Below are 27,361 nucleotides of genomic sequence, written 5' to 3' on the forward strand. Positions count from 1 at the left end.
GATCAGTTCTATGTTGGAATACACAAGTGTAAACTCTGTAACTGCGTAGTAGGGATTAAGGGGAGGTAAACACAAAACACTGCATTTTGAGTTGTATCCCTTCTGAAATCAATGCCCAAATTTTTAAATATTGTATATTGGACTACTACTTAAAAGTCAGCATACACTTTTGAACTGTTTTTAAAAATATACTTTATGATCCTAGATGTTTACTACTTCATACCTTCTGTTAGGGCCTTCATCTGCTAGTCCTTGAGTCTGGAGTTGGTATAGTACAGCAGTACAGATTAAAGGTAAATGTTCTTTCGTCTTTAAAACTTAACCTCCCTGATACAGTGGAAGAGTCCCACAGAAATAGGAAGGAAGCTGCGTAGAATAATTCTGGACAATCTTACACCTCTCTTCTCAGAGCACTTGCTCTTAAAAATGTGAGATGATGCGCCTATGCCAAGTAATTAATTTGTAGTAATTAGGGGGAGAAGATCCCTTCCTCTTGTGTAGTGGGTGGGTTGTTTTTTGTTTTAAATGAGAATCTTTTTGTTTGTGAACTTAATAGTTGTGGAAGACTTTGAGGATTGAACTAACTCTGATAACCAAGTACATAGTATTATTTCCTTTGAAGAGATTTTGTGTCCCACAATACCAGAATGTGATACAAAAAGGACAGGAAGTTTTCTGTGACATTCTGGAAGAATCACTTATGTTGGTTAAATGATTTATTAGTGTAATATAATGTAGCTTTTTTTTTTTTTAAAGTGTCCACCTTGCTGTGCCATCCTTTCAAGACTGAAAGCTGATGTGCCTGTCTCTGTTCATGCATACGTTTAACATGTTGCACAAAATAGTGTTTCAGAATAAACTATGCAAAACTTACAGTTGCTTATTTCTTACAATGTGTTGGAAGACAGGTGATAATACTGATTCATCTGTTGTTTGTTTTTTTGTTGTTATTGTTTCATGAAGTGAGATATTTTGTGTTAGAGCTTATGCTTCTGCCTGTATATTTAAGATAGCACTGCGTGGGCTGCATTAAGATTTTGTTGTTGCTATTGTTTGAGTGTGGAAACAATTGAAGTCTTTTGAAATAGTTAACACGACCAAACTCAACCTTCATCCTGGGCACTTTATTTCTTTGCTTTAAACTAACTATGCTCTTGTGTTGGGTAAAGGTATGGGTAGTATCTAAGATGACAGGTGTAAAACTAATGATGGAAGTTCAGATGCTTCATGATGTTCCTCAAAAAGACCTACATGGGGTACTGTTGGTTCACCTGTGCTTATCTCTTTTATTCTAGAATATGGTATCAAGTTTTCGTGTTTCTGAACTACAAGTGTTGTTGGGGTTTGCTGGACGTAATAAAAGTGGGCGGAAACATGACCTCCTGATGAGGGCACTGCACTTACTGAAGAGTGGCTGCAGCCCAGCAGTTCAGATAAAAATCAGAGAACTCTATAGGCGTCGGTACCCAAGGACAATTGAAGGACTTTCAGACTTATCGGCTATAAAACCTGCGGTTTTCAATTTGGACAGTAGTTCCTCTCCTGTTGAGCCTGACCTAGCTGTTGCTGGCATTCACCCACTCCCTTCTACTTCAGTCACGCCTCAGTCTCCTTCCTCGCCTGTCAGTTCTGTGCTCCTCCAAGACACTAAGCCCCACTTTGAGATGCAGCAGCCGTCCCCTCCAATTCCACCCGTTCATCCCGATGTTCAGCTGAAAAGCCTACCTTTTTACGATGTGCTTGATGTGCTCATAAAACCTACAAGTCTAGGTAAGTGTTTAATAGCTCTGCAGGTTGCTTAATTAATGAAATAGGTGTTGCTTATGACAGTACTAAGTCCAGACTTAAATGGCTTTTTGCAGATGGGGAAAAGTGGAAACTCCCTTCCCTTCTCATCTCTACCCTTGTCCTCTCTTCACCACTTGCCCCAAAAATTCCAAGCCACATTTCAGAAAATAGTGTTCTCTTCTGTGAATATCATATGATTAAAGATATTTGTATTTTAAATATTAAATAATAGACTAGAATAGTTCAGTTGGAAGGTACCTACAATGATCATTTAACTGCCTGACCACTTCAGGGCTGACCAAACTTAAAGAATATTAGTTAAGGGCATTGTCCAAATGCTGACAGGCTTGGGGTATTGACCACCTCTCTAGGAAGTCTGTTCTAGTGTTTGACCACCCTCTTGGTAAAGAATTGTTTCCTAATAACTAGTGTGAACCTCCCCCGGAGTTACTTTTGGCTGAATGATTTAGACCTGAAGTCTGCCTGGTACAAGTGAGGAACACATCTGTCAGGGCCAACAGGAAGATGATTTCGGGATCAGCAATTAATAAGCTACAACAAGATAAGGAGAACAAGTTATGGATTTGTTAGTTTGCATTTATCTTACTGCAACAGTTATGCAGGTTGTGACATCTTGCACTGAAATAGATAATATGTGTACTCAGTTTAGCAATGGTTTTCTCTGCCTACGAGTTGTTGCCATACTCTAAAATGTAGAGTGGACCTTTGTCTTCCAAATAAACTGAAATCTCAGTTTAGCTTCCTCAAATGCCTCACTCTTAAACATATTTCATTATTTGGAAATGTTGTTTTCTGTCTTGAAATTCAACCTGTCTTACCTTACATGGTAGAAAATGTTCCCTAACTATTTAGTAATATTGTTTAGAAACACTTCAGCATTTTGCAAGCTGTTTGCATCCTCTTAAACAGTTTAGTTTCCAAACTGATGAATAGTGTCTTTTAGGCTGTGACTTGTACCTCAGTGAGGCATATACTGATGATTGGTCATCCTCTAGTACCTAAAGCAGCAAACATCACTAACAAGCATTCATTACGATGCCTGTTGTCACTTCTGTTTGTGTGTTGTGACGCTCTGCTAGAGAAGAGTTTAATGTTGAGCCTGTGTATTGGTACAATAGCTACTGTGGTGTTGGACAGCTCTGTGGCTCATGCTACCATTACCTTAACAGAGATTATCTGTCAGTGCTGTGATGTCCTGGCTAACTTCTGCTTATGTTCACTTTGTGCAGTAGCTGGGTATCTTAACCAGCTTCATGAGTTATTTTGTATTGTGGGACAACTGCTGGCTCATAGTAAACCGGATTGATTGCTAGCCCTATTGTCATCCTGTCCCATATAATGCAGTGTGTGCTCTGTGTTACACTTCTGCTGTGCTGTTAATTTTTGTTTTCTGATCAATGATACCTAGATGTGGCAGAAATTTGCTAGAAATTTCCCTAACAACTGTTTCCCTGAACTTTGGAAATGTTCATTTTCTCCTGAAAGAAGGCAACATCCTTAGAGATGTCACCATTATAGTTAGAGCTGCATGTAAATTCCTCTTTCCTTTGAAGACTGTAGACTTTTTGTGGCATGTTGTCCAGTTTTCATAGGAGTGAAGATGATCTAGTCCTGTAACATTTGGGTTCTCTTAAGACGTGGCTGAGAGGGACAAGATTGACTTAACTGAGTACTTGCTTGCCTTCAAACTCTTTACAGTACCTGAAGGTGGCAGCAGCCAGAGCTAGAATTCTGACCTGTGTAAGGAGGAGTGGGGAAATGAGATGTGAGGAATGGATATGAACATTGGCAGAAAATCACTCTAACATGAATTCATGAGCAAACTTGGAAATAAGGCTTTATTAATACTTTTAGATTGGTATGGATAACTTATAGTCTCAGTTAGTAGACTCAGGTGATTGGAACAAACAAATTTATTGTGTTTGAGAATTAAGGATTGTCGTAGTTCAGCCCCGATCAGGACCAGACTACGCAGTCTCTCTCTCACTCCCCCCACCCTCTGAGAGAACAGGGAGAGACAATGTAAGAAAAATGGCTCGAGGTTTGAGATAAGGACAGGGAGAAATCCTTAAAGTTACCGTCACGGGCAAAACAGACTCAAGTTGGGGAAAAATACTCATTTATTACTAAAACCAAAGCAGGAGAATGAGACAGAGAACAAGATAACCTCCCCCCACCCCTCCCTCTTCCCAAACTTAACATTATCTCTACTACCTTCCCCTCCTGAGCGGCACAGGGGGGAAAAGGGAATGGGGGTTGCAGTCAGTTCATCATACGTTGTTTCATGCCGCTGCTTCATGGTCGGGGGAAGAACTCCTCACATTCCTCCCCTGCTCCGTAGTGGGGTCCCACCCCTACACCACAGTCCTTCCTGAAACTGCTCTGGCGTGGGTCATCTCTTCCATGGAGTGCAGTCCCTCCAGAATGGCTGTCTCAGCGGGCCCTCCACAGGCCACAGCCACCTTCAGGCATCCACCTCCCCTGGTACGGGGTCCTTCATGGGCTCCAAGTGGATCTCTGCCCCTCCGTGGACCTCCATGGGCTGCAGGGGGACAACCTGCTCCACCATGGTCTTCACCACAGGCTGCAGGGGAATCTTGGCCAGGAGCAGCATTCCTCCTCCCCCTCCTTCACTGACCTTGGCGTCTGCAGCCGTTCCTCACAACAGGCTGGCAGATGTCTCTCAGGATCTTTTTTACATCTTATTCTTCTCATCTCCTCTCCACTTCTTGCAGCCGGGCCGGGCTGAGTTGGGCCCAGTCGGCCGCCTGGCGAGAGGCCAGAGGGTGAGGCCTGCAAGGCCCATGAGGCCTGTGCCTCCCCCTCTGTGCCTCTGCCCCTGCTCAGCTGCTTCACATCTTCTCCCTTTTTTTTCCTGTTTTCCCCTTCTTAAATACGTTATGGCAGAGGTGTTATCATGGAACATCGTGCTACCAATCGGCTCGGCCTTGGCCAGCAGCGGGTCCGCCCTAGGCCCAGCCGAGTCCACTGAACAAAGGGGAGCGACTTCTAGCAGTTTCCTACAGAAGCTGCCACCTTAGGCCCCCCTCACTAAACAAAACCACAACAAGGATTTGTAAACCAAATAGGTCAGAGAGCTAGAATTATAGTCCACTTCACTGTGACCCTTTTGAAGGGATAAGTATAGGTATTCTTTTGCACTAATATGAGAACACAAGAGTAGGTGTAGGTGTGGGGTTTAGTTTTAACCCACACTCCATTCAGTACCAAAATATTTCCGTGATCTTTTGAACATAAGTATTATTTTTGACATATAAAATGCTGTCTATAGTGTGTGTGCGCACATATATGCACAATGTAGCTGTTTTGAATTGTATGAGGGACTTGGTATATGTGTCTGTTCCACCTGAATTCTGTTTTGTGTTTTTTTTCTGTGTGTTCTGGGCACTGAGATAATCTTCTCTCAGTGTCACAGTATGCAAGGCAGTCTAGCTCTCCTAAATTTTCCTTGTTTAGTTGTGCTGGTTTTGCATTTGTCCTCCTTGCTGGTTACTTTAAACTGTTGGACGAGTCCAATCTACCTTTATTTCAGGTCAAGGTTTCTAACTTCTCAAGACAAAAGAAAGTAGAAAAGGAACATGTACATACCACGTACAGTACTGTCGTAGTTCAGCCCCAATCGGGACCAGACTACCCAGTCTCTCTCTCTCACTCCCCCCACCCTCCGAGAGAATAGGGGGAGGTGATATAAGAAAAACGGCTCGAGGTTTGAGATAAGGACAGGGAGAAATCCTTAAAGTTACCGTTACGGGCAAAACAGACTCAAGTTGGGGAAAAGTATTCATTTATTTCTAAAACTAGCAGGAGAATGAGACAGAGAACAAGATAACCTCCCCCCACCCCTCCCTCTTCCCAGGCTTAACATTATCTCTACTACCTTCCCCCCTCCCTGAGCGGCACAGGGGGGAAGAGGGAATGGGGGTTATGGTCAGTTCATCACGCGTTGTTTTACGCCGCTGTATCATCGTCGGGGGAAGAACTCCTTGCATTCCTCCTCTGCTCCAGCGTGGGGTCCCTCCCACGGGCCACAGTCCTTCGTGAAACTGCTCTGGCGTGGGTCATCTCTTCCACGGGGTGCAGTCCCTCCAGAACAGCTGCCCCAGCGGGCCCTCCATGGGCCACAGCCTCCTTCAGGCCTCCACCTGCCCCGGTGTGGGGTCCTCCATGGGCTGCAGGTGGATCTCTGCCCCTCCATGGACCTCCATGGGCTGCAGGGGGACAACCTGCTCCACCATGGTCATCACCACAGGCTGCAGGGGAATCTTGGCCAGGAGCCGCATTACTCCTCCCCCTCCTTCTGAACTGACCTTGGCATCTGCAGCCGTTCCTCTCAACAGGCTGGCAGACGCCTCTCAGGATCCTTTTTACATCTTATTCACTTCTCATCTCTTCTCCACTTCTTGCAGCCAGGCTGGGCCGAGTCAGGCCCAGTCGGCTGCCCAGCAGGAGGCCAGAGGGTGAGGCCTGCAAGGCCCACAAGGCTCACACCTCCCCCTCTCTGCCCCTGCTCAGCTGCTTCACATCTTCTCCCTTTTTTTTTCCTGTTTTCCCCTTCTTAAATAAGTTATCGCAGAGGCGTTATCACAGGACATTCTGCTACCAATCGGCTCGGCCTTGGCCAGCAGCGGGTCCGCCCTAGGCCCGGCCAAGTCCACTGAACAAAGGGGAGCAACTTCTAGCAGTTTCCTACAGAAGCTACCACCTTAGGCCCCCCCTCACTAAACAAAACCAGAACAAATACTAAAATATTACTGCTTCCCATCACTGACAGACAAGTAGCAGACAACTAGGATTCTAATATGAAAGTTGTGGTGTGGGAGGGGGTTGGTTGGTTTGTTTGTTTTTGGTGGGTTTTTTTGTTTTGTTTTGTGGGGTTTTTTTTTTTTTTTGTTTTGTTTTTTTTTTCCTTCCAAATGCTAATGAGGGGTAATTCCCAGACATGATGTCTGGCTGGCTTCTCTGGCATTAGGGGTGTGCTCCCTCCCTTCCTCCCCAAAGTCTTGGTTACCTTTAGCTGTTTCTGAATTGAGTAACTTTCCAGCTGTCCGTTAATAACTTCTGGTGCATATTCTCTTCTTGGTGTACCTTAAAATAGTTGTAAACACCTTCTCTGTGGTACTCTTTTCCCCAGGTATCTCGTGTTATATTTTGCTGTGTGTTTGTCTGAACCTTTATCCCTTGGGAGAAAGGATTATAATGTGGCTTGCCAAGCTTCTTTGGTACTGAAATGTAATTTGATATTAAGCCATCTGAATATAGTTGAATGAATGATTTGTTACATTGCTTTCCTGTTGACAGTTACATGCTGTTCAACCACAGTTTGATTATATTAAGTGACTTGAGTTTTTCCTGGAACAAGGTACAAGTGCAGATCCTGTTTTAATTAATGACTTTAATCACCATGGTTAAACTTCTGTATCTCTTTTTTGTAGTACAGAGCAGTATTCAGAGGTTCCAAGAGAAGTTTTTTATCTTTGCTTTAACACCTCAGCAGGTCAGAGAAATCTGTATTTCCAGGTAAGAAGTAAGAGTGTGGCATATTGTAGGTAAACTTAGCAAAATTTCAGGAGAAAGTTTGGGGTTTTTGGTTTGTTTTATGCATCACATAAACTCAGCATAATTTCAGTGAGGATTTATCACTTCACATGCACAAGCGTATCTGTTCTGTTTTCTTCAGGAACTGCTGTGCACAGAATTTATGTGCAGTTGGGGTAAATCCTACGTCACTAAAGAGTTAACAATTACTCATTTCCAAATAATTGTGACTATTTAGAGAGGTGGTAAGCTTTTCTTCCCTACATGTTTCCTGGCTGCAGGAATAGAAGGCTGCTTTTATCTTTTGTCCCAGGGTTCATGTTGTTGCAAGACCTGTGGTGTAAGCCAAGAGAATTCACGGGGTTTTTTCCTCTCTGGCAACATCGTACTTTATTGTTATTATTAATTCTTGACAGAGGATGATGATCCTAAAGTCCTGCTTAACTTGCAGTAGCTAAGCAGAGGTGTTGCTTGTAAGACTTGTTCATAGCTCAAAAAAAGAAAAATAAGAGGCAAGTATAGTGATGTTGGGGCAGGTGTGCCAGTTCTTTTTGCATATGACTGGAATATGAAATCTGCTGTCTAAATGGGTACTTCTCTTTTTTATCTTTCCCTTTGTCACAGGGACTTCTTGCCAGGGGGCAGGAGAGATTACACAGTCCAAGTTCAGCTAAGGTACCTTTTTCATAGTATTCTTTTATAACTTATTGATGTAACCTAAGTCTAGTTGTTTGTGGGGCATAAGAATGTGGTGACGCTTGAAAATGACGCTTTCTCTTTTTGGGGATATAGGTTATGCCTAGCAGAGACAAGCTGCCCTCAAGAAGATAATTACCCTAATAGTTTGTGTATTAAAGTGAATGGGAAGCTGTTTCCATTGCCGGTAAGCTTATTTGTACGTATTTGTAGCTTCTTTGACTTGTGTGTGTGTGTTTTTTTTCTGTAATGTTAGCTTGCTAAAACAATCAAACTGTTTTATTGTTATCACTCAAATTTCTCTAGTTACTAATGTTAGGCATTGTTGTGGTTTTGTTTAGTGAGGGGGGGGCCTAAGGTGGTAGCTTCTGTAGGAAACTGCTAGAAGTCGCTCCCCTTTGTTCAGGGGACTTGGCCAGGCCTAGGGCGGACCCACTGCTGGCCAAGGCCGAGCCGATTGGTAGCAGAATGTCCCGTGATAGCGCCTCTGCGATAACGTATTTAAGAATGGGAAAACAGAAAAAAAAAAGAGGAGAGAAGATGTGAAGAAGCTGAGCGGGGGCAGAGGCGCAGAGGGGGAGGCGCAGGCCTCCTGGGCCTTGCAGGCCTCACCCTCTGGCCTCTCGCCAGGCAGCCGCCTGGGCCCGACTCGGTCCGGCCCAGCTGCAAGAAGTGGAGAGGAGATGAGAAGTGAATAAGATGGCCCTTGCGGCCCAGAAGGCTAACCGCATCCTGGGCTGCATCAAGAGAAGCGTGGCCAGCAGGTCGAGGGAAGTGATTCTCCCCCTCTACTCTGCCCTGGTGAGACCCCACCTGGAGTACTGCATCCAGTTCTGGAGCCCCCAGCACAAGAAGGACATGGACCAGTTGGAGAAGGTCCAGAGGGACCAGTTGGAGAAGGTCCAGAGGAGGGCCACGAAGATGACAAAAGGGCTGGAGCACCTCTCCTATGAGGACAGGCTGAGAGAGTTGGGGCTGTTCAGCCTGCAGAAGAGGAGGCTCCGGGGAGACCTGATAGCGGTCTTCCAGTACCTCAAGGGGGCCTACAAGAAAGATGGGGAAAGGCTGTTTAGTAGGGCCTGTTGCAATAGGACGAGAGGTAATGGTTTTAAAATAGAGGGGGGTAGATTTAGATTAGAAATTAGGAAAAAATTTTTTACAATGCGGGTTATAGAACACTGGAACAGGTTGCCCAGAAAGGTGGTGGAGGCCCCATCTCTGGAAGCGTTCAAGGCCAGGCTGGATGAGGCTCTGAGCAACCTGACCTAGTCAGGGATGTCCCTGCTCCTTGCAGGGGGGTTGGACTAGATGACCTTTGAAGGTCCCTTCCAACCCTAACCATTCTGTGATTCTAAAAAAGATCCCGAGAGACATCTACCAGCCTGTTGTGAGGAACGGCTGCAGACACCAAGGTCAGTTCAGAAGGAGGGGGAGGAGTAATGCAGCTCCTGGCCAAGATTCCCCTGCAGCCTGTGGTGACGACCATGGTGGAGCAGGTTGTCCCCCTGCAGCCCATGGAGGTCCACGGAGGAGCAGAGATCCACCTGCAGCCCATGGAGGACCCCATGCTGGGGCAGGTGGATGCCCGAAGGAGGCTGTGGCCTGTGGAGGGCCCGCTGGGGCAGCTGTTCTGGAGGGACTGCACCCCGTGGAAGAGATGACCCATGTCGGAGCAGTTTCACACATCCACGATGGAGCAGGGGAGGAATGTGAGGAGTTCTTCCACCAATGAGGAAGCAGCGGTGTAAAACGAGGTGTGATGAACTGACCGTGACCCTCATTCCCTCTTCCCCCCTGCGCTGCTTGGGGAGGAAGGTAGTAGAGATAATGTTAAGCCTGGGAAGAGGGAGGAGTGGGGGGAGGTTTATCTTGTTCCCTGTCTCATTCTCCTGCTAGTTTTAGAAATAAATGAGTATTTTTCCCCAAGTCAAGTCTGTTTTGCCCGTGACGGTAACTTTAAGGATTTCTCCCTGTCCCTATCTCAAACCTTGAGCTTTTTTTTCCTTATTTTATTTCCCCCTATTCTCTCGGAGGGTGGGGGGAGTAAGAGACTGCATAGTCTGGTCCCGATCAGGGCTAAACTATGACAGGCATATGGTTTGTACATTACTACTATTAATCATGTTACAGCCACTGCATGGATTAATTGTGTTTTAGACGCCTATAGCAAACCTCATCTGTTGCAGTTAACAACAAAATGTTAAAACAAAACCAGTGTCTACATAGGGAATCCTCTTCATAGGTCTTTAAACTGAGTTTATTTGACTTGATTGATAGTAGTCCTCACTGTTTGGACTATTTATATTTGTGATTGGCTTGAGTTCCTTCCTGTTATGAGGGAATAGTATCACCTTCTTGCATACAAGTTTGTATGCTGCCCTGCATCTGTCTGGTTAGAGCAGAATTCATTGTAGGGATGAAAAACAGATGCATTTTAGGGTTCCTGGCACTTCACCTGGTGTAGAATGTTCATGCCTCTATAGTTGTCTGTAAATTATTCTTGGTCCTCTCCTTGGCTGCAGTCCTTTACTAGAAACTTCAGAGAAATGCTGCCAGTGTGCCAGTACTGCTTCAGGTTGTGCCAGCTAATGTTAACACAGTGTTTTATTCTATTCCTACAACTGCGTACTCTTATAGTGTTGGTTCTGACTTAAAAGGAGCAAATGTAGAGCTTTGCATGATGGTGTCTTGGCAAGTAACAAGGATTTTATACATAATGCACTACAGCAGGTGGTTATCCTGTTGACTTGTAGCCAAGACAAAATGCACAAGGCCAAAAAGGTAATTTGTTTTTCTTACCAGGGACCTCCGTAGACCGCTGCAGGTCTCTTTCAAAGGATAAAATCAAATATATCAGGGCAGGCTGGAAACAGCCAGATAGAAGAGCAGTCATACTTTCTGTTGATAGATTTTTCTGGCTCTAGCAGATTCCACTTGCTTTGACTGATATGTTTTTTGCAAGAAGCATGGAAGACTTAAGACCCAAATAATGTTGGCACTTGCTAGCCACTATAATTGTCATCCTACCTAAACAGTTTTAGATCATGCTGGGTGGCATAGGCAAGCAGAGTGCTCTTTGCTGAACTCCAGGAAGGCTAGGAAGGGAAGGTTTTAAAGTGTTCTAAGAGTACAAGATTAAATCTGATCTCACGGTCATTGTTCTGTGTAAGAAAACATCAAAAGCATGTGAGCTGCAGTGTCTGTCTCTGAAAAAAAAAAAAAAAAAAAAAAGTTGTTGAATATGAGACAACTTGCATGCTTGCTCTCTTGAAAGCAAGGCAGCTTCATTTTAGGTTGGAGACCAGAAGAATTATTGTCGCTGGTACAGTATATGTGGAAATGGTGTCCTAAATATTGCAGGGATGGTGTGTTTGTCCACATCAGCTCCTTATAAAGTCACCATAGTAGATAAGGGCCTACTACAGCAAAGCAATTGGAATATATGCTCTATAAATGGCTGCAGCTGTTATGTCTGATCAAATAAATGGCAAATCATTAGTTTTTTTTAAATGTGACATTGTCAGCAGTCCCCATACATCTGCTGCCTGTATGTTCTGTGATAAAGCACACATAGTAAGGTTCCTGATAGCTGCTGGGTTGAGAACCATTTTAGAGTTCTTCAGCAGTTGCTGTCTCCTGCTCTGGTCCAGAAGACCTGCCTGTAGAAGCTCCGAATCCCTATTCTGTCACTGCAAGCAAGAGTCCTGTCTGAAATTAATAAAGGGCAGTGGTGAGGCACAGCCAGGGCTTGGTTGTCAGGTGAAACATATGGACTAGTAATAGAGTTGCTTTGGAAATAATGTGACAATTATCAAGTCCTCTCTGGATTAAAGGCAGTGATTATCCTATGGTATACTTGGCTAGTGAGTGGAAGAGGCTGTTTATTTCTGTTTTTTTTTATTTTCAGACTTAGCATCTTTCAAAGTAACTTTTTTTTCCAAGCACTAGGCTGTGAATGTGTGTGCTTCTCTGTGTAAAACAATATATGCGTGTGTGTTTTTTCCAGCATATCCTTTCTGGGAGAGTTTCTTGTATAGAACAACACTGTCTTGAACTAAATGAATTCTGGCAGTCAGGTCTGTGTAAGACACAGGGCTGCAATATTTTATTGGTATCATTCTGGTGCAGGATGAGTTTTTGAGATGAGCAGACTGCAGGCTGGCTGTGAGCTCAAAACAGAGATTCTCCGAGTTCCTGTTACAGACTGGCTTGCTTTCACAGTGACAGATGCAGGGTGAGATGAATAAGCTGCAGTTAGGCCATGTGCTCCTTCACATAGCACAAGTACTTTCTGCTCACGATCTGCTGGAGAGTATGTGCTTGCCTAGAAGCAAAAGGCAACCGGATGGCTCCTGATTCAATTCACAAACATCATACAGGAAGTAAAAGTAGAGAAGGGCTGTGCAGGTTATGAAGTTCCTCATCAAAGCTGAGCAAAAAAGTCTAGTTTATTTTGTTTCTGCAGACAACAGCAAAGCCTATTAGCTCTTAAATACAACTGATATTCCATATACAGCCCTTCTTCAGGGGTCTTGGCAGAGTAGAGATGACAACCTGCTGCTAATAGGGCTAGATGTAGTTGATATGAGGCAAAGCAGACACCAAGGAGTTGTGGAGCTCTTGGAACAAGACTGTTTCTTAAATAGAATCAATTGAGTGTTTTCTGGGTGAGAAACACTGAATTAACTCTTCATGACTTGCTGTGTTTGTCACTAAGGCTCTATCCTTGCGATGTTCCACTCTCTTTCAGTGGGGGGGGTGGGGGGGGACACGACGACAAAGCATCAACATTACTTTTTCCTCTTCCAATGAACTTACCTGGACCAAAACTGCATTCTCTTTCACCTTTTCAGTACTTCTGTAAAACCACTTTACAACAAAAAAATGCTTTAAAATTGTGATTGACTTATGATATTAGACTATCAAAGACTGATATTTCTCAGAGTAAGTGTTGAATTAAGTCTCCAGCCTAGAGAGTCTCTAGGTTTACCTGCTTCCCATAGATCTGTTTAAAACTAACAAGTCTGTTTCAGAGTGCAGTGGGGAGACTTGGTAACACTTTCCTTGTCTTTTCTTCCCATAGGGATATGCTCCACCACCAAAAAATGGAATTGAACAGAAGCGACCTGGGCGCCCTTTGAATATAACGTCTCTAGTTAGGTTGTCATCAGCAGTGCCAAACCAGATTTCCATTTCCTGGGCTTCTGAAATTGGAAAGGTAAACTTTATGCTCTGTAGGATGTGGAAAGTTGTCTAAATAACCTCATCTAGCATTCCTTCTCTCCTACTGCCTGATGTTGCTGGCAAGGTATACACCAGCACATATCTAGTATTAGATGGCTCAACTTATCATCAGTGCCAGGAAACAAAGTTTACTCTAGAAGTATGATAATTTACAGTAAGATATATAAGATTTGCATACAGATGGCAAAGACTTCCTTATAGAAGTGACATTAGAAAGTCTGCCATTAGGGATTGCCCGAAATGTGTGTCAAAAATGCCAAAATCTTTCTGCAGTGTAAATAGTACAGAACAGTTCAGACATGACAAAACAACACTTCTCAGTATCTGTTGTAGCTGTCTGTTGGAGAAGGCTTTTTAAACTGACCAGATGTGCCAAGGCTGTGGGGGAGGGTGGAGACATACATTTGCTTTTGAGGTTTTTGTATTTTCTAACCAAGTAATACTAAGTAATTCTATAAAAGCATTTTTTATTTCATAGGAATAACTGGTTAATGAATATTTCAGCCTTTATTCTTTTGAGATTCCTTTTTTTTTTTTTTTTAACATGAAAATGGCCTCTCTATGAGTTGATTTAAACTTGTACTTGCAAATAAACCAAAACACAGGTGGAATTTCCAGCTCAGAAAGCTCTTAGATGGCAGGTTGCTGGGAAGGGTTTACTGGCAAGGTGTCAGGCTGCTTGTGTCAGCTGTTTCTGGGCTTGATGAATCTCAACCATGCTTGACTGGACCATACTTGTGTGGGGGGTGTGTGTGTGTCTGTAATGTAGGGTAACTGAGCAGTGTGGTTTTTCTTACAAATGAAGAGTATTCCTGGAAGCTTGGGTGACTTGAGGGAGAACTGACTTGATGTGGGGAAGGATGAAGAGTAAGGGAAGGGGGGAAAAAAAGAAAATTGAAGCTTCTTGATAATGCAGTTCTAAACTTCATGGGAAGTTGCAGTGGGGGAAAAGCATGCTAGACTTCAGGTAACAGGAGATAAAGAAGCAGGTAGTGCCTGAAATGTGATACCTGTTGCTTTCTGGTGCCAGCAGTCATTAATCATAGTTTAAAAGGAACTGGCCTTTAAAATCGTCTGCATGGCTGTTCAGAAATCCCCCTATGGATTTGTTAAGGAAAGAAAGGGAGAGTGTGAGGAATTTCTGAATTCTTCCTAGGTTTAAATAGCTGTTGGTAAATCAAGAACTATTTATTCCTCTATTTGTGACTAGCTGTGTAAATTCTTCTGGATTCAGTTATCAAAATAGCTTACCTCTTTACTTTTTTGTTCAAAATCAAAATCTGTGGACCAGAGACACCGTATGTTTCAAAGTGAGATTTCAGTATAAACTTTTATACACTAACTGAAACTTTAAGAAATTTGAGAGAAAGCTAATGTTCAGAAAATAAATGAAAGGCAGTGCTGACAGCAAAGCTTTTTCTAGAACAGAGGTGGGGAGGGGAAGATACAAGCTGTTGCTTCCCAATCATAAAGCACAAGAACCTTGAAATGACAGCAGGGTGGTGTGTGGTCATGGCCTCTCCCGCTGACCCCTGCTTTCTTCTTCCCTGTGTCTGCCAAAACATACTTTCATGGAGGCAGATGAGTTGGAGGCTGTCCCAGCATTCCCCCTTGCCCTGAGAGGTAAAGTGAGTTCTTTGGTTTAATGTTGGTGCTCTGCTCTAAGTATTGGAACTAGCAGAGCAAAGCTGTTGCTATTCATCCTCAAAATGAGACACTCGGGGACAGTGTGGAGTGTCACGGTAAGGGCTTAATGCCATGTACTTGCCTGATAGTGGAGGGCTTCTGAGCAAAGGAGGCATTAATCCCACAGAGGTGGTCAGACTTGAGCCTACAGAATTAATTCTGTATGCAATAAACAGTGCAATGCATGATCATTCTTTAAGGGGAAAAAAAAAAAAATCAGTCTTTCTTGGTGCTTTCCAATGCATTTAGAAAACTTTATCTGCTTATCTAGGTAAGAGCTAGTTTTCCTATAGGTGGTAAAGGAGGAGCAGGGCAGTAGGTGTTCTTGTTGAAAATTCTTGTGCAGTACCCAGACAGTATAGGAGCCATAAGGAGTGGAAATAAGAGATAGAAGATTGTGTTTGTTATACAGATGAAACCATTATTATTCTGCAGTAGTGGGATTTGCAGAATTTTCTTTTTGTTAGTGACCTTGAAGAGAGTGAACACTGAACAAAAGAAGCTGGCAAGTGGTGTGAATTAGGGAAGAGTAGTAAGTACTAGGGAATGTGGCCAGCCTCAGCAGAGTGGTTATGGTGTAATGAAGCTTGGCTTAAAAGTGCAGAGCAAGCTAAAGAGAAAGTACAAAGAAATCAGTGCAGCAGTGTGCCATTTGAAGGTGGTGTTTTTGCACCTGAAAGAGCATTCATCTTTTCTTTTGTCATGTGACTGTCTTTGAGCTTTCCACTGACAGATTGGCACTGAAAATAGGGAAGGATTTAGGAGACAAAAGTCAGAATTTCTTTAAGACTGCATGTGTCACCAGTCTGAATCGTCTTTCCAGGAAAAGAGCCCAGCTTGTCTCTTCGTTGTGGAGAATAAGTTTTTAGTTGTCACAACTGGAGTAAGACAATTGGACTTGACTGGCAGGAGGATTCTGGCAGAGTATTGGACTCTTTCACAGTAATGAAGTCGTCTGTCAATGCTTTTCATAACTATTAAGCAAAAAATTAGCATGTTTTTGTTTTTACTGTGTGCTACAGCTAGTGTAAATGGTAATCTGTTGTCATAGGGGAAGTACTGTATGAAATCAATATTTAATTTTTAATCACTCTTTTTGTAGAATTACTCCATGTCTGTGTATCTGGTTCGTCAGCTCACTTCAGCTATGCTTTTGCAGAGGTTAAAAATGAAAGGTATCAGAAACCCTGATCATTCCAGAGCACTAAGTAAGTAAAATTAATTTGCCTGTCTGTACTTTTTGGGGGTGATTGGTGGCTCTTTAAAAATATAATTGATAATATTTAGGGGATTTGCAGTATTTTGAAAAGAAAGTCCATGCCCAGAGTATCAAAGGTTTCCTTTGCTGCTGCTGAGGCATCGTGCACTTTTTCAGTGAGGGTCCCTGTGCTGGTGGGGAGCACACCTAGAGGTCCCACCTGAAATGTTCTTAAGGGAATGCTATGGACACCACAGACCGTGGTGGGCTGTGAGGTGCAGGTAGATGTCCTAAATCCTCCTCATTTGCGTGTGATGCTGATTGTTACATCACTGACTGATGATTATTTTATTTATCTCTTCACATGTTGGGATGAGTTTACTCTACTAATCGTTGTGGCTGTTAGTGCATCTGCTGCACATCAAACAACCTTGTGATGCACAGTGTTTGCCAGTTGCTTACAAACAGTGAAACTATTGTTTGATGTGGCTATGAACTAGTTGCCTAGATGCTTAATTGGTTGGGTGTGGTTTTTTCTTGTTTGTTTGTTTTTTGGTTGTGTTGGTTGTTTTTTTTTTTTTTAGATAGCTGGAAACAAAATATGTGTACTGGTGAAACAAGATTAGCATTTTAAATAATGGTGTCTGTGTATAACTTATTAATTTATTTTAATAGTTAAAGAAAAATTAACTGCAGATCCTGATAGTGAGATTGCCACAACCAGTCTGCGGGTATCTCTGATGTGTCCTGTAAGTATGACTGGAAATTATCATATATAGATTTGTGTATTCATCTTTAGTGAAGAGTTGGGCTGCTTTTAAAAGGCCCTGCTTTAGGAACTTAACTGGCTTTTGGTTTATACTGATTCATTAATATAAAATAGGGGGTAGAAAGGGTGCATCTACAAGCGCCTGATTGTAGCAGCATTCAACCAACTATGGTTTAGAACTGTGAAGGCTTCAGTTGTAATGCAGTCAGAATCAAATTGCTACTCGTGTGTACAGTGAGGTCTTTAGAAGGAGTAATCTTGTATATTGAGGCACTGAGACTAATTGGGAAGGGTGACAGAATAATTAAAAGACAGAGTGATAAATAAAACTTCAGATCTCCTAGTTTTGGTGGTATGGTTTATACTGCCAGCTACCATAACCAAAAAGATAAACTGATCACGGTGTAACAAGGTAATGCTGCCTTGGGGTTTCTCTCCTCAGGTAGGAACTGGCCTTGTGTTTGTGACTGGTTTGTTAAATTAAATGTTAAAGTGAGTGTTATGCCATTCTGAGTCTAACAACTGGAGCTCACAAAACCCCTTGAAATATTTGTCTAAAAGAAAATGATAAAGCGGATGCTTCAGTAGAACTTTAAATTAAAATAAAATCATAGAAATAACATTGATGTGGGTCCATTAGAAATGTTTCTGACTGTTTTCAGATCAGTGAAGACTTTGAGGATGGCTTTATTGTTCCTTTAAGTGCACTGCACATGCTTTGATGGATTTGCCTGTAGTGACCTTAGCACAGGGCATCTCTGTAGCAAGAAGGGATGCTTACTTCAGCGACTGCCTCTGATTTCATTGTTAGCCATCCAGGCCTGCTTCACTGTCTTCTGTTCTGACGCTCTTTAAATGCATCTCCTGCAGCTAGGAAAAATGAGATTGACAATCCCATGCCGGGCTGTTACTTGCACACACCTGCAATGTTTTGATGCTGCTCTTTATCTTCAAATGAATGAAAAGAAGCCTACCTGGATCTGCCCTGTCTGTGACAAAAAGGCAGCTTATGAGAGCCTCATATTAGATGGGTAAGTGACTGGATTTGCAGATTACAGAATTACTTAATTTTTTTCATGATGTACTTGACAGCTACTTTTGTGACTTGAGGTTTAGCCATTTCATACAATTTTCTTTGTCAAAATACTTTAGACTGGGAGGAACCGTTGGACTGTGTTAGTTTCTATTCCCATGTAATGAACTACAAAAATTTATCTTTTAAATGCATCATCAAACTATTGAGCCTCAGCGTATCTCCTCTGGAGAAATCTAAACATGACATCTAAGGATAGGTCTCCCTCTTACATGGCCCTATCTCTGAAGCTGTTAACTTTAAATTTTAAACTTTAACTCATAAACAAGTGTCAAACTTGATTCAAAGGATGATGATTTCTGCTTCTATATGGAAATCTAGGAATTGCAGTAATGTTGGAGTGGAATATGGGTAGGTTAGGATACTCTTGGGGTTTCGATGTCTGTGAAGGCTGTAGTTACAGGCTTTCAGGTAAGATGAACTAATAGGGAGAGAGTACATGGAATGGGTTTAAGGTGATCATAATTAGCTTTTCAACTGTCTCCTTTTCACTTAGAATAAAAAAAAATTTCACTTGAAATCAACAGTAAAACCACTCGACTTTATTTTTCAGGCTCTTTATGGAAATCCTTAATGAATGTTCAGATGTGGATGAGATCAAATTCCAAGAAGATGGCTCCTGGTGCCCCATGAGGCCAAAGAAAGAAGCTGTGAAAGTCTCAAGTCCACAGTGCACCAAAATAGAAAGTGTGTACATCTGGGTACTGGTTGCAAACAAACAAGAAGTCTTGGAAGTGTAGCTGTAGCTTGGATTATGCATATGGATGTTGATGTTTGTTTTGTGGAGGGCTTAATATGTCAAACCTTCTTGGCATTTAAACTAAAAAGAAACAGTTGTATCTCTGAAAGTGTGCATTTTTGGACTTTGCCTTTGCTCTTTATAACAGCAGTTGAGAAAACAAAATGTTGCTCTTGTTTTAGGTCCTTAAATTGATAAGTGAAGATTAAAGCTTGTGCTTTAATATTCTCAACATGATACGGAATACTAATAAAACAGTTCCTGGGCCATAACATTCTCTGAAGTGGCTAGGAAGATGAGCTAAACCAGGATTTGAGTTCCTGGTTCTGTTGCATATAGAAACTGCTGATGACAACAGCCTTGAAAATTCAGTGATATTCTGTTTTCTTGTTTAGGTTCCAGTGTTGTTAGCAAACCATGTTCTGTGACAGTGGCCAACGAGGTTAACAAGAAGAAAGTTGATGTTATTGACTTGACAATAGAAAGCTCTTCTGATGAAGAGGAAGATCCTCCTGCCAAAAGGAAGTGCACATTTATGTCTGAAACACAAGGAAGCCCAACTAAAGGGTTTGTCAATTTTCAAGTTAGTTGTTATTCTGCAATGTCTCAGATAAACTGATGTGTAGATGAATGGACTTGTAATCTCTCTTCGGGATCCAGCTCCGCACTTAGAGAATTTCTAGGCCTCTCCTTGCAGAAGGTTGTATTGATATAGTACCTTTGTACAGGCAAAACACTATTAAATAGTTTTACATCTCACAAAAGACTTGTGCTGACTGCTGTGTTTGCAGGGATATTTCTCCATAGAAAAGGAAGCCGATTAAGCTAATGGACAGGATTCTCCTGAGAAAGCAGATTATGCCAAGTGAAGGAGCTTTATGTGTTTTTGCTAAATTAGTGTCATCTTGAAGGCTTTTCTCTTACTGTCACTTTATCTAATCTGCTGTGGTGCCCAGGAAACTAGGCTGCATTGCATGTTTCATCCATCCTGTCAGTCTTGGAACGGAGGCGCTTTGCTGTTCTGAATCAAGACAAGCTTTTCCTCTATCTCTCTGTTAAACTCTGGAATGTCTTGGACACAGTTGTTGACCATGGTTATCAGTCAGTCCTGCACCTTAGTACAACCGCCGACTTCCCAAGTCCTTTGTCAACTACTCCATCTTTGTAGTCACGTCTGACTTCAGTGTCAGGCTTAACCAGATTCTGTACTGTTGTGCTGCCTTCTATCTGTGCAACTCAGCTGCAGTTACTGTTTGTGGCTTGCATAAAGTTCTTGGCCCACAGGGTGCAGAGAAAAAGGGGCACTGGTTAGGCTCACCAGCAGTCACTGCTCCACAAGGCGATTCCAAGCATCAGCTTTTAGTAATGGTTTATTAGTTAGTGTTGCTGCATGCATGAGAGGTGTGTGTCTGTGTCTCTCAGCATAGTGGCTTATGTCTTGTACTAAAATAATAGTAATAAAACCAAACCCCTTCTGTTTTGCCAGCTCTTGAGGTAATGAGCAGGTGTACCGTGTCTCTAGTCCACAGGAATGTGTGGTCTTTGTTGAGTAAATAGTTGATAATCTTCAATAACTCAGCAGCAATACTGAAATGCTGTTGCTTTTTGTGAGGATTGTGGAGGAGTCCTGCAAGAGACTGTTTGTTGTTTTTGTAAGAAAAAATAGCCACAAATACATCTCTTAATGAAGTTTCAGAAAGCACCAAGGCTCCTGTATTTGAGATGGCTGCCTGCAACCATAATTGTAGAAGGACTGAGTTTTCTCATCTATCTGTGACCAATGTATTTTCCTTACTGTTTCGGTATGGAAATGGCATGATTTTGTTCTTCAAATCCAAGTCAAAGCCAGGCTTTTGGGGAATAGCTTATCTCCCGTAAACAATGTTGCTTGAATGCTAGTTTTGGCAAAACTGCAGGGTGTCTGTCTAGGCAGAAGCAATGTAGGCTGAAGTATAAGAGGTGCTTGAGAAGGAAGGGTCTGAAATCCAAGCTTCTGAAGTCAGAAGTAGCAGCAGTCTGAGGAGGAAGATGTGAGTGGATGTAACACTCATGGCTGGTGGGCTGGAAGGAGTGATGTGGAGCAGCTGAGAGCGGGACTCTGGGTGTTTACACCTGACTTGGGGTTTCTTAAATATTTTATGTGTGTGGCTGGTGCCTGAATGCCTGTGGTGTCATCTTTAACAGTGCTGCAAAGTAATGGGGCAGAAGGTGGAGATGCAGAAGAGTTTTAACTGTGTGCTCCTGGAGAGCTGAACTTAGCTTGGGCTCAGGCTGTGAGTAAAGATGAGTTTGATATTTAACTCCCACGTGTGTAACCTGTGCTCCAGGCGCTGAATAATGGTCAGTTGTGCCCTTGGTGTGACAGGTTAGCACCGAGGAACAGTTATGTGGAGAAATTGAAACGAGTGCTCTTCTGGCTCTGGCTACCTGCATGTCCCTCCCAGGGTGCTCCACAGACACAGTTTTCAGTTTCTGTCTCTAGACTGTTCTAAATGACTCCAGCACTCTACTTTGTTTTATTGCCAACTTGCTCTTATGTGTAACAGCTGCTGTTGAGAGCCGAGATATGGTCGTGTTATTATGAAGACTGTTATGAAAGAGGAAATTAGAGTTGGAATACTGTGTAGTGAGTAGCCACGCTGTAGCTGTGTTGTAACATAGTGACCTTGTGAATGAGAGTGCACAGTGGTGCCTAATTTCTCTTCTGTAACTAATGACCAGGTTGTTTGTAACTTCCCATGCTGTTTTAAAACAGGGTTCTCATGTATCAGCCGTCTATTGTCAGAGTACCCAGCGTGACAACGGTCGATGCTGCTACTATTCCTCCTTCATTAACAGATTACCCAGTACCATTCCATCACCCACCAATATCCAATATTTCATCAGACTTGCCAGGTAGGTGGTGGCTATCTTTAATGTGTATTCTGACAGCCTTATTAATTTGCGGGGTGGGTAAAAATGGGAGAATTGATCAACTTTTTTTTCTTTTAATGGAACAAGACTATGCAGTATTGCACCGATGTGATGTCTAGACAAGTCCAGTACAGACTGTCTTTCCAGTTTCAGATTGCACTTCGCAACAGTGATGTAAAAACATGGCTTCTGGGGTACAAATTGGCACTTTGGAATGGCAGCCAGAGATACTTCTCGCTATATTCAGTTAGACTTTGTAAACATCCATTTGTTACGTGTCATAGATGTGAGGGAGAGTAGCTGCATACTTAAGTTATAGATGTGTGATGGCACTGACTCATCCCAGCCCTAGATGTAGAGATACTCTGCTAGCTGATTCTAGTGGTGCTCTGTCTAGACTGTATGAAAAAGGTTAAGGTGAGCTACAATATGGAAGCTGACCTCTATTGACTTTCTTTACCTAGACATACCCTAAATGCCTATGATGTATTCTTCAACACTGCTGCTAAATATCAGACAAAAGGTGGGGATACTGATTGTTTTTTATCCTGGCTCCTTGAAAAGAACACTGTACATAGGGACTCTGGGAGTTCTCTTTGCCGGCTGTAACGAACCCAGAGCCCAGGAAATGGTGACTTGTGGTGACAGGTGTCACATTGACCTCCTGTACTTCCCTCTCCCTGCTCCATTGCCTGTCTCCATTTCTCCCCTGCAACATCTCTGGGTTTTTTCCTCTTCTTTCAGCACCAGTTTGGCAATGGGATGGATATCATTCCCCTTGTTTCTCTGTCCATTTTGGTTCCCTTACTGCTCCCTCCCTCCAGTTCTCCCTTGTTAAGACATTGGTTGTCTTCCCAAATTGGATAGGAGAGTAAACTGACAGAATGGAAGTCTAGAACTGTTGTCCATTTCTATCAACTGAAGTTCTAGAATGTGCAAGAACAAAATAAGCTGTCAATTCTGTACAAGCAGCTGAGCTTAAATCTCCTTCAAAATTTTTCTCTAATGGAGGAGATGTCACTGGCCAGAACAGATTTGGAGGTGAGGGAAGAGAGCAAGTTTACCACTTCTTTCTGTTGACATAGCAAACACAAGGCCAATATTTAGAAACAAAACAAAAAAAGGCTGTAATTTCTCAATGGTTTCGTAATTTTAAACATCTAGTTCTAAGTGCTTACACACTAATGGTATATAAGATGGACACTACTTCTCACTGCTCTTGGAGGGTATACCTTGAACTACTTGTAGTTTCCTCTTCTTCATTCCTTTTATTTGTCTAGACACAAAACAGGGATGATATTAGAAGTGTTTCCTTATTGGCTGCCCATGGGTGGAGGAAGAGACCTACTGCTTGTTTTTGGACTTATGCATGTTGTGACTTTACTTCATTCCAGCATCTTTAATGTGATGACACTCTTCATGTCCCAGTTTGGCCAAGTGAGGTATAATATGCAGTGAAACTTGCATTATGAACCAACAGCTCCAAACGGCAACCTCCATCTAAGCAACCACATTGAACCACCCTGTAATATCCAGTGAATAATACATCATTCTGTCATTCCCATTCTTAAAAAGAGCCACTTATACTAGATAATGTTTTGCTGCTGCCTGAAGTAGTCATTGAGAGTGGTGTCACAGTGGTATACTCCTTTTTAGAAACTGTGTAACAATTGCAAAATCTGTTCTATGACCACAAAAAAGTTCCTTAAATTTGTTGTGTATGAATAAAAGAAAGATGTATCAATTCATTATCCTTCTTTCTAGGTCTGGATTTTCTTTCGCTAATCCCAGTTGATTCCCAGGTATGTTTCTGAACTGCTATGGGGTTAATTTCCAAATCTGGTTTTTGTGACATACTGCTTGAGTTAACTCTCAGGGTGCTGTCATCATCCATACCATGTTTGCAGTCCACTTGCTTAGACCTAACCACAGACCAGGAAAATCCATTTTCCTCAACAAGAAGGTGATGATGAAGATGCATTAAGGGAGGATTCAGTTTGGTCTCACTGTGATAAATCCAGGCATGGAAACTTGCTCTTTACTGGTAGTCTGCCTTTCTAAAGTGGATACTTGCACAGCACTAACTTGAATACACCCATCACGTACTTAATGCTCTTAGTTCACACTGTGTATCTGTAGGGCAGATTAAGCTTTGTAAATATACTTCACTGATTGCTGTTTCTGTTGGTTTTGATATTAGGAAATAAAGTTTTAAAGAAAATATCTTAATTTGGTGGGCATACAACTGAACTATCTTATAATAAATCTCTCCATGTAACACTTAAACCTCAGTGGTTTGGGATTATGTGGAAATTTTGTAGGTCAAAAGTAACTAGGCGGTGCTTTTCCTTTCCTGGAAACTTAAAATTTTACACAGTTAGGAAGAATTACTCTTACTGTAACTAGATTCTTACACAGACAGACCACAGCCTTGAAACGTTGGGGGTATGTTGGCTCCCTAACTATGACAAGAGGGTCTAAAGCAGACCTTCTGTTTCATCTCTTTGTCACTAGAAGACAACAGTAATAGGACTCAACTGTAGAGTTGACTTTTTGGTGCCTTAAAAACAAAGGATGAACTTCCTCCTTTTCTTTCCACTTATGGCATCTTGCAATACTCTGTGCCTGACCTCGAGATCTGAACTGACAAAAGTGGGAATAACAGAAGTTTGTTCATGTGGGAGTTTGGAAGCAGGTATGCTGCTATGAAGTGTCCACTTTGGACAGTTTAAACAGTTCAGGCTCAGTTCCAAACATATGCCTGAGATTGGAAATAGATTGTAAATCCACAGGGTAAGAGAAAAGTAAAATGTGTTGAATGTGTGTGTGTGTGCACATGCGTGCGTATGTCTTGGATTATCCTAGTCTTTGACACCTGGCAACCTTGTTCTGTTTCTAAATGCTTAGAATGTTCAGCTCTGCTTTGAGAAGGCTTGTCTTCCGCTTCAGGAAATTGAAATCAAGGCAGTAATTTTTCTTAATCAGACTTGATCAGGGCTCATTTATCACTGCTACCTGCATGTGTCATTGAAGGTTTATACTATGAAAGTGTTGGTTAGTACAGCTGCTGCCATTTCAGGGGATGAAATTATTCTAACCTCCATGGAAGTAGCAAAAAACATTCTGCTACCTTTTGTGATGAAAGGAGCCTGAACTACATAGTTGTGCCCGGTAGCTATGGGTAGTGAACATTCTGCAAATGCTAAGGGGATTTTTTTTTTTTTTTTTTTGTGATCATCATGTGGCCATGACAGTGTTACTTAATGCACTAGTAAATGCTGAAGCTAACCAGTTAGGAAAAAAGAAAGGCTCATGGCTACCATCTCTGCTCGCTTACTTGCCAGTTTGCAGAACTCTGGTTCTTGCTATGCATGTGTTAACGAGATCCTGCTAGTAATGTGGTTTGTGCTTGTTGTAGGGAAGATGTATCTTCAGAGTATACATTTCCCTTGCGCAGTTAGTCTCCTCATTCTTCATTGTTTGTTTCAAGCAGTACTGTCCTCCTATGTTTTTGGATAGTCTCACCTCAACCTTAACAAGCAGCACGCCTGGCAGCATCATCACATCAACCAGTCACCACGAGAGCAGCACGCACGTTAGCTCCTCCAGCAGGAGCGAGACAGGAGTGATAACCAGCAGCGGCAGCGCTCCCGACATCATCTCACTGGACTGAACCAAGGGGCAGCAGGGGACTCCTGGAGAAACTGCACACAGCTGCTGCTTCTGTCTCTGGAATTTCAGCATCTCACAAGTTATTCTGATATTTATTGAAAGGATTTGCCTTCTGGAAAACGGAGTAAATTAATCTATACTAGGAACAGAAGTGATAGATGATTTCCCCCGCCCCCCCCCCCTTGGTCATTAAATAGCTGGTATAGAAAAGGCCCTTTCAGAACATGCTTTTATGCTTTCAGCATGTTCTGGGGAAACTGACTTTTTGTTGCTGGGTGGATTCCACAAATGGCTTTTAATTTTGTTGTAAAACATAGCAATAATATAAAAACTTTTTTTTTTTTAATAAAAAGGCACTTAACCACTCTAAACAACAACCTGGGCAAAGGTGCAGCAGTGAATTTTTAATATTTTCACTGGGGCCTGTAATAAACTTCATCTAAGACAATGGAACTTTGCGAAATAGCCATGACTTGTGTTGTATGTCTCTTGTTCTCCACTTCTCCCTTACCTGTGGATGTAGGGGAAGCCTCTGTAAATGGGATTGTTGGTGGGGTTTTTTTGTTGTTGGTTTTTGTTTGTTTGGGGTTTTTTGGGGTTTTTTTTTGGGTTTCTTTGTGTTTGGTGGGGGTTTTTTTGGTGGGTTTTTTTTTTTGTTGTTTTTTTTTTTTTTTTTTTGGTCCTGATTTCATGTTTTTCACAAATGCAACAAAAGCCTAAGCTGTGACTTCTTCCTTTTAATGTTCTTTGGGCTGGGGAGGGGACAAACTATCTATGCAAACTCTGCATTACACAATCTCTGTGCTGTCATGTCAGAACTAGGACACCTCACCACCAAAAACTCCAAACTATGCACAGTCGAGCTATAGTTGAATTTCTGGTTTGATAACTTTAAGAGGTGATAGGAAAAAAGCCTTTAAGCTCAAATTTAGATTATAAAGTCCTTGGTGGCCCTCTGAAACTGTCACCCCTCACCAGATGGTCAAGCAAAGTGCATGCTTTCTGTGGCAGCTGTAAGGACACAAAATAGGGCTTAATGATGCTTTGTCTCACATTACATGGCTTTTCTGATTTGATGGGAAGAGCTTCCTCCTGTTTTACTCCTCTGATGAATCTGCTGCTTTGTTGTGTGTACGCAGTGTTTCCCTGCACACCTCTAAGGACAACCTTAGTAGTACTGTATGTGGGAAAGGTTACAGACCAGGAAAATCAAGTCATTTTCATAGAGTTGGAGTAATGGTATTGTCTACATATGTTGACATAGCAGCTTTTCCAAGTGTTGTGTTTCTGTATTTGAGATTATTCCTTCCCTAATTACCAGCTTTCGTTTTTTCCTAGTTTTGTGTTCCTTTTTTCTTATTTCTTTAGTCAGATGTCTGGTGCTTTTTGCCTTCCATTACTGTTACAGTATTTGAACAAAGTACATGGATAAGAAATATTGAAGCAGGATCTATTGTAACTCTTGTCTGCCCTGTACTCCCACCTTTAAATGCTGCATTATTATTCTTCATTGCCTTTTTTGTATTGTCTTTCACAGCAGTCTTCAATTCACATGTTGTTCTTAATATTGCATCCAATCTTTCTTCTCCTTTCCTTATCTGTTGAATTTTTTTTTTGTATCTGTTAAGGATCAGTTTTTAGCATGATTTATTTCCAATAAGGCTATGCTACTCATGAAGTTTTTTTCCTAATGGCCTGCAGTAGATCTGTGCTTTCTGTATCACAATTGCACAGTGACTTGAACTATATTAAAGAGAGTGTGGAAAAAGGCTCTGGAATCATTCTGAATAAAGTGTTTAAAACTGGTATCTGTTGCTGAAGATGTGGTTTGTACTCTGAATGCCAAACTGAACTGTGACTCGGGCAATTGCTGAACTGGCTGAAGGGATGTAAACACGGACATTTATGTCAGAAAAGTTAAGTAAGAGTGAGTGCCATTTTCAGGACATGCTTTAAACCATTTCTGGTATCATAAACTATGGCTGG

General features: G+C 42.2%; 1 protein-coding gene across 2 annotated transcripts; it reads left to right on the top strand.

Annotated features, from left to right (window-relative positions):
• Window positions 1-1,298: 1,298 nt before the first annotated feature.
• On the top strand, window positions 1,299-25,512 carry LOC147596658 (E3 SUMO-protein ligase PIAS2-like). Of its 2 annotated transcripts, none has more exons than XM_086769723.1 (13): window positions 1,299-1,770; window positions 7,263-7,347; window positions 7,990-8,040; window positions 8,158-8,248; window positions 13,145-13,279; window positions 16,094-16,199; window positions 16,865-16,938; window positions 17,829-17,989; window positions 18,605-18,738; window positions 19,186-19,357; window positions 21,546-21,685; window positions 23,468-23,505; window positions 25,194-25,512. In XM_086769723.1, the coding sequence occupies exons 1-13, from the start codon at window positions 1,299-1,301 to the stop codon at window positions 25,374-25,376; spliced, it is 1,842 nt and encodes a 613-aa protein (XP_086625849.1). In that variant the 3' UTR covers window positions 25,377-25,512. The 2 variants fall into 2 exon arrangements, with proteins under 2 accessions (XP_086625849.1, XP_086625850.1); XM_086769724.1 differs by having other exon boundaries at window positions 25,197-25,512.
• The last annotated feature ends 1,849 nt before the right edge of the window (window positions 25,513-27,361 follow it).

The sequence above is a fragment of the Chlamydotis macqueenii genome, chromosome W (genome assembly GCF_036417535.1).
Source record: "Chlamydotis macqueenii isolate bChlMac1 chromosome W, bChlMac1.mat, whole genome shotgun sequence".
Lineage (NCBI taxonomy): Eukaryota > Metazoa > Chordata > Aves > Otidiformes > Otididae > Chlamydotis > Chlamydotis macqueenii.

What these genes read in the sequence shown, in the direction of transcription:
- LOC147596658 (XM_086769723.1), top strand. Translation starts at nt 1,299, where the DNA reads ATGGTATCAAGTTTTCGTGTTTCTGAACTACAAGTGTTGTTGGGGTTT. An exon ending in GGAAGCTGTTTCCATTGCCG is followed by an intron (nt 8,249 to 13,144) that starts GTAAGCTTATTT and finishes TTCTTCCCATAG; the next exon opens with GGATATGCTCCACCACCAAA. An exon ending in TAATCCCAGTTGATTCCCAG is followed by an intron (nt 23,506 to 25,193) that starts GTATGTTTCTGA and finishes GTTTGTTTCAAG; the next exon opens with CAGTACTGTCCTCCTATGTT.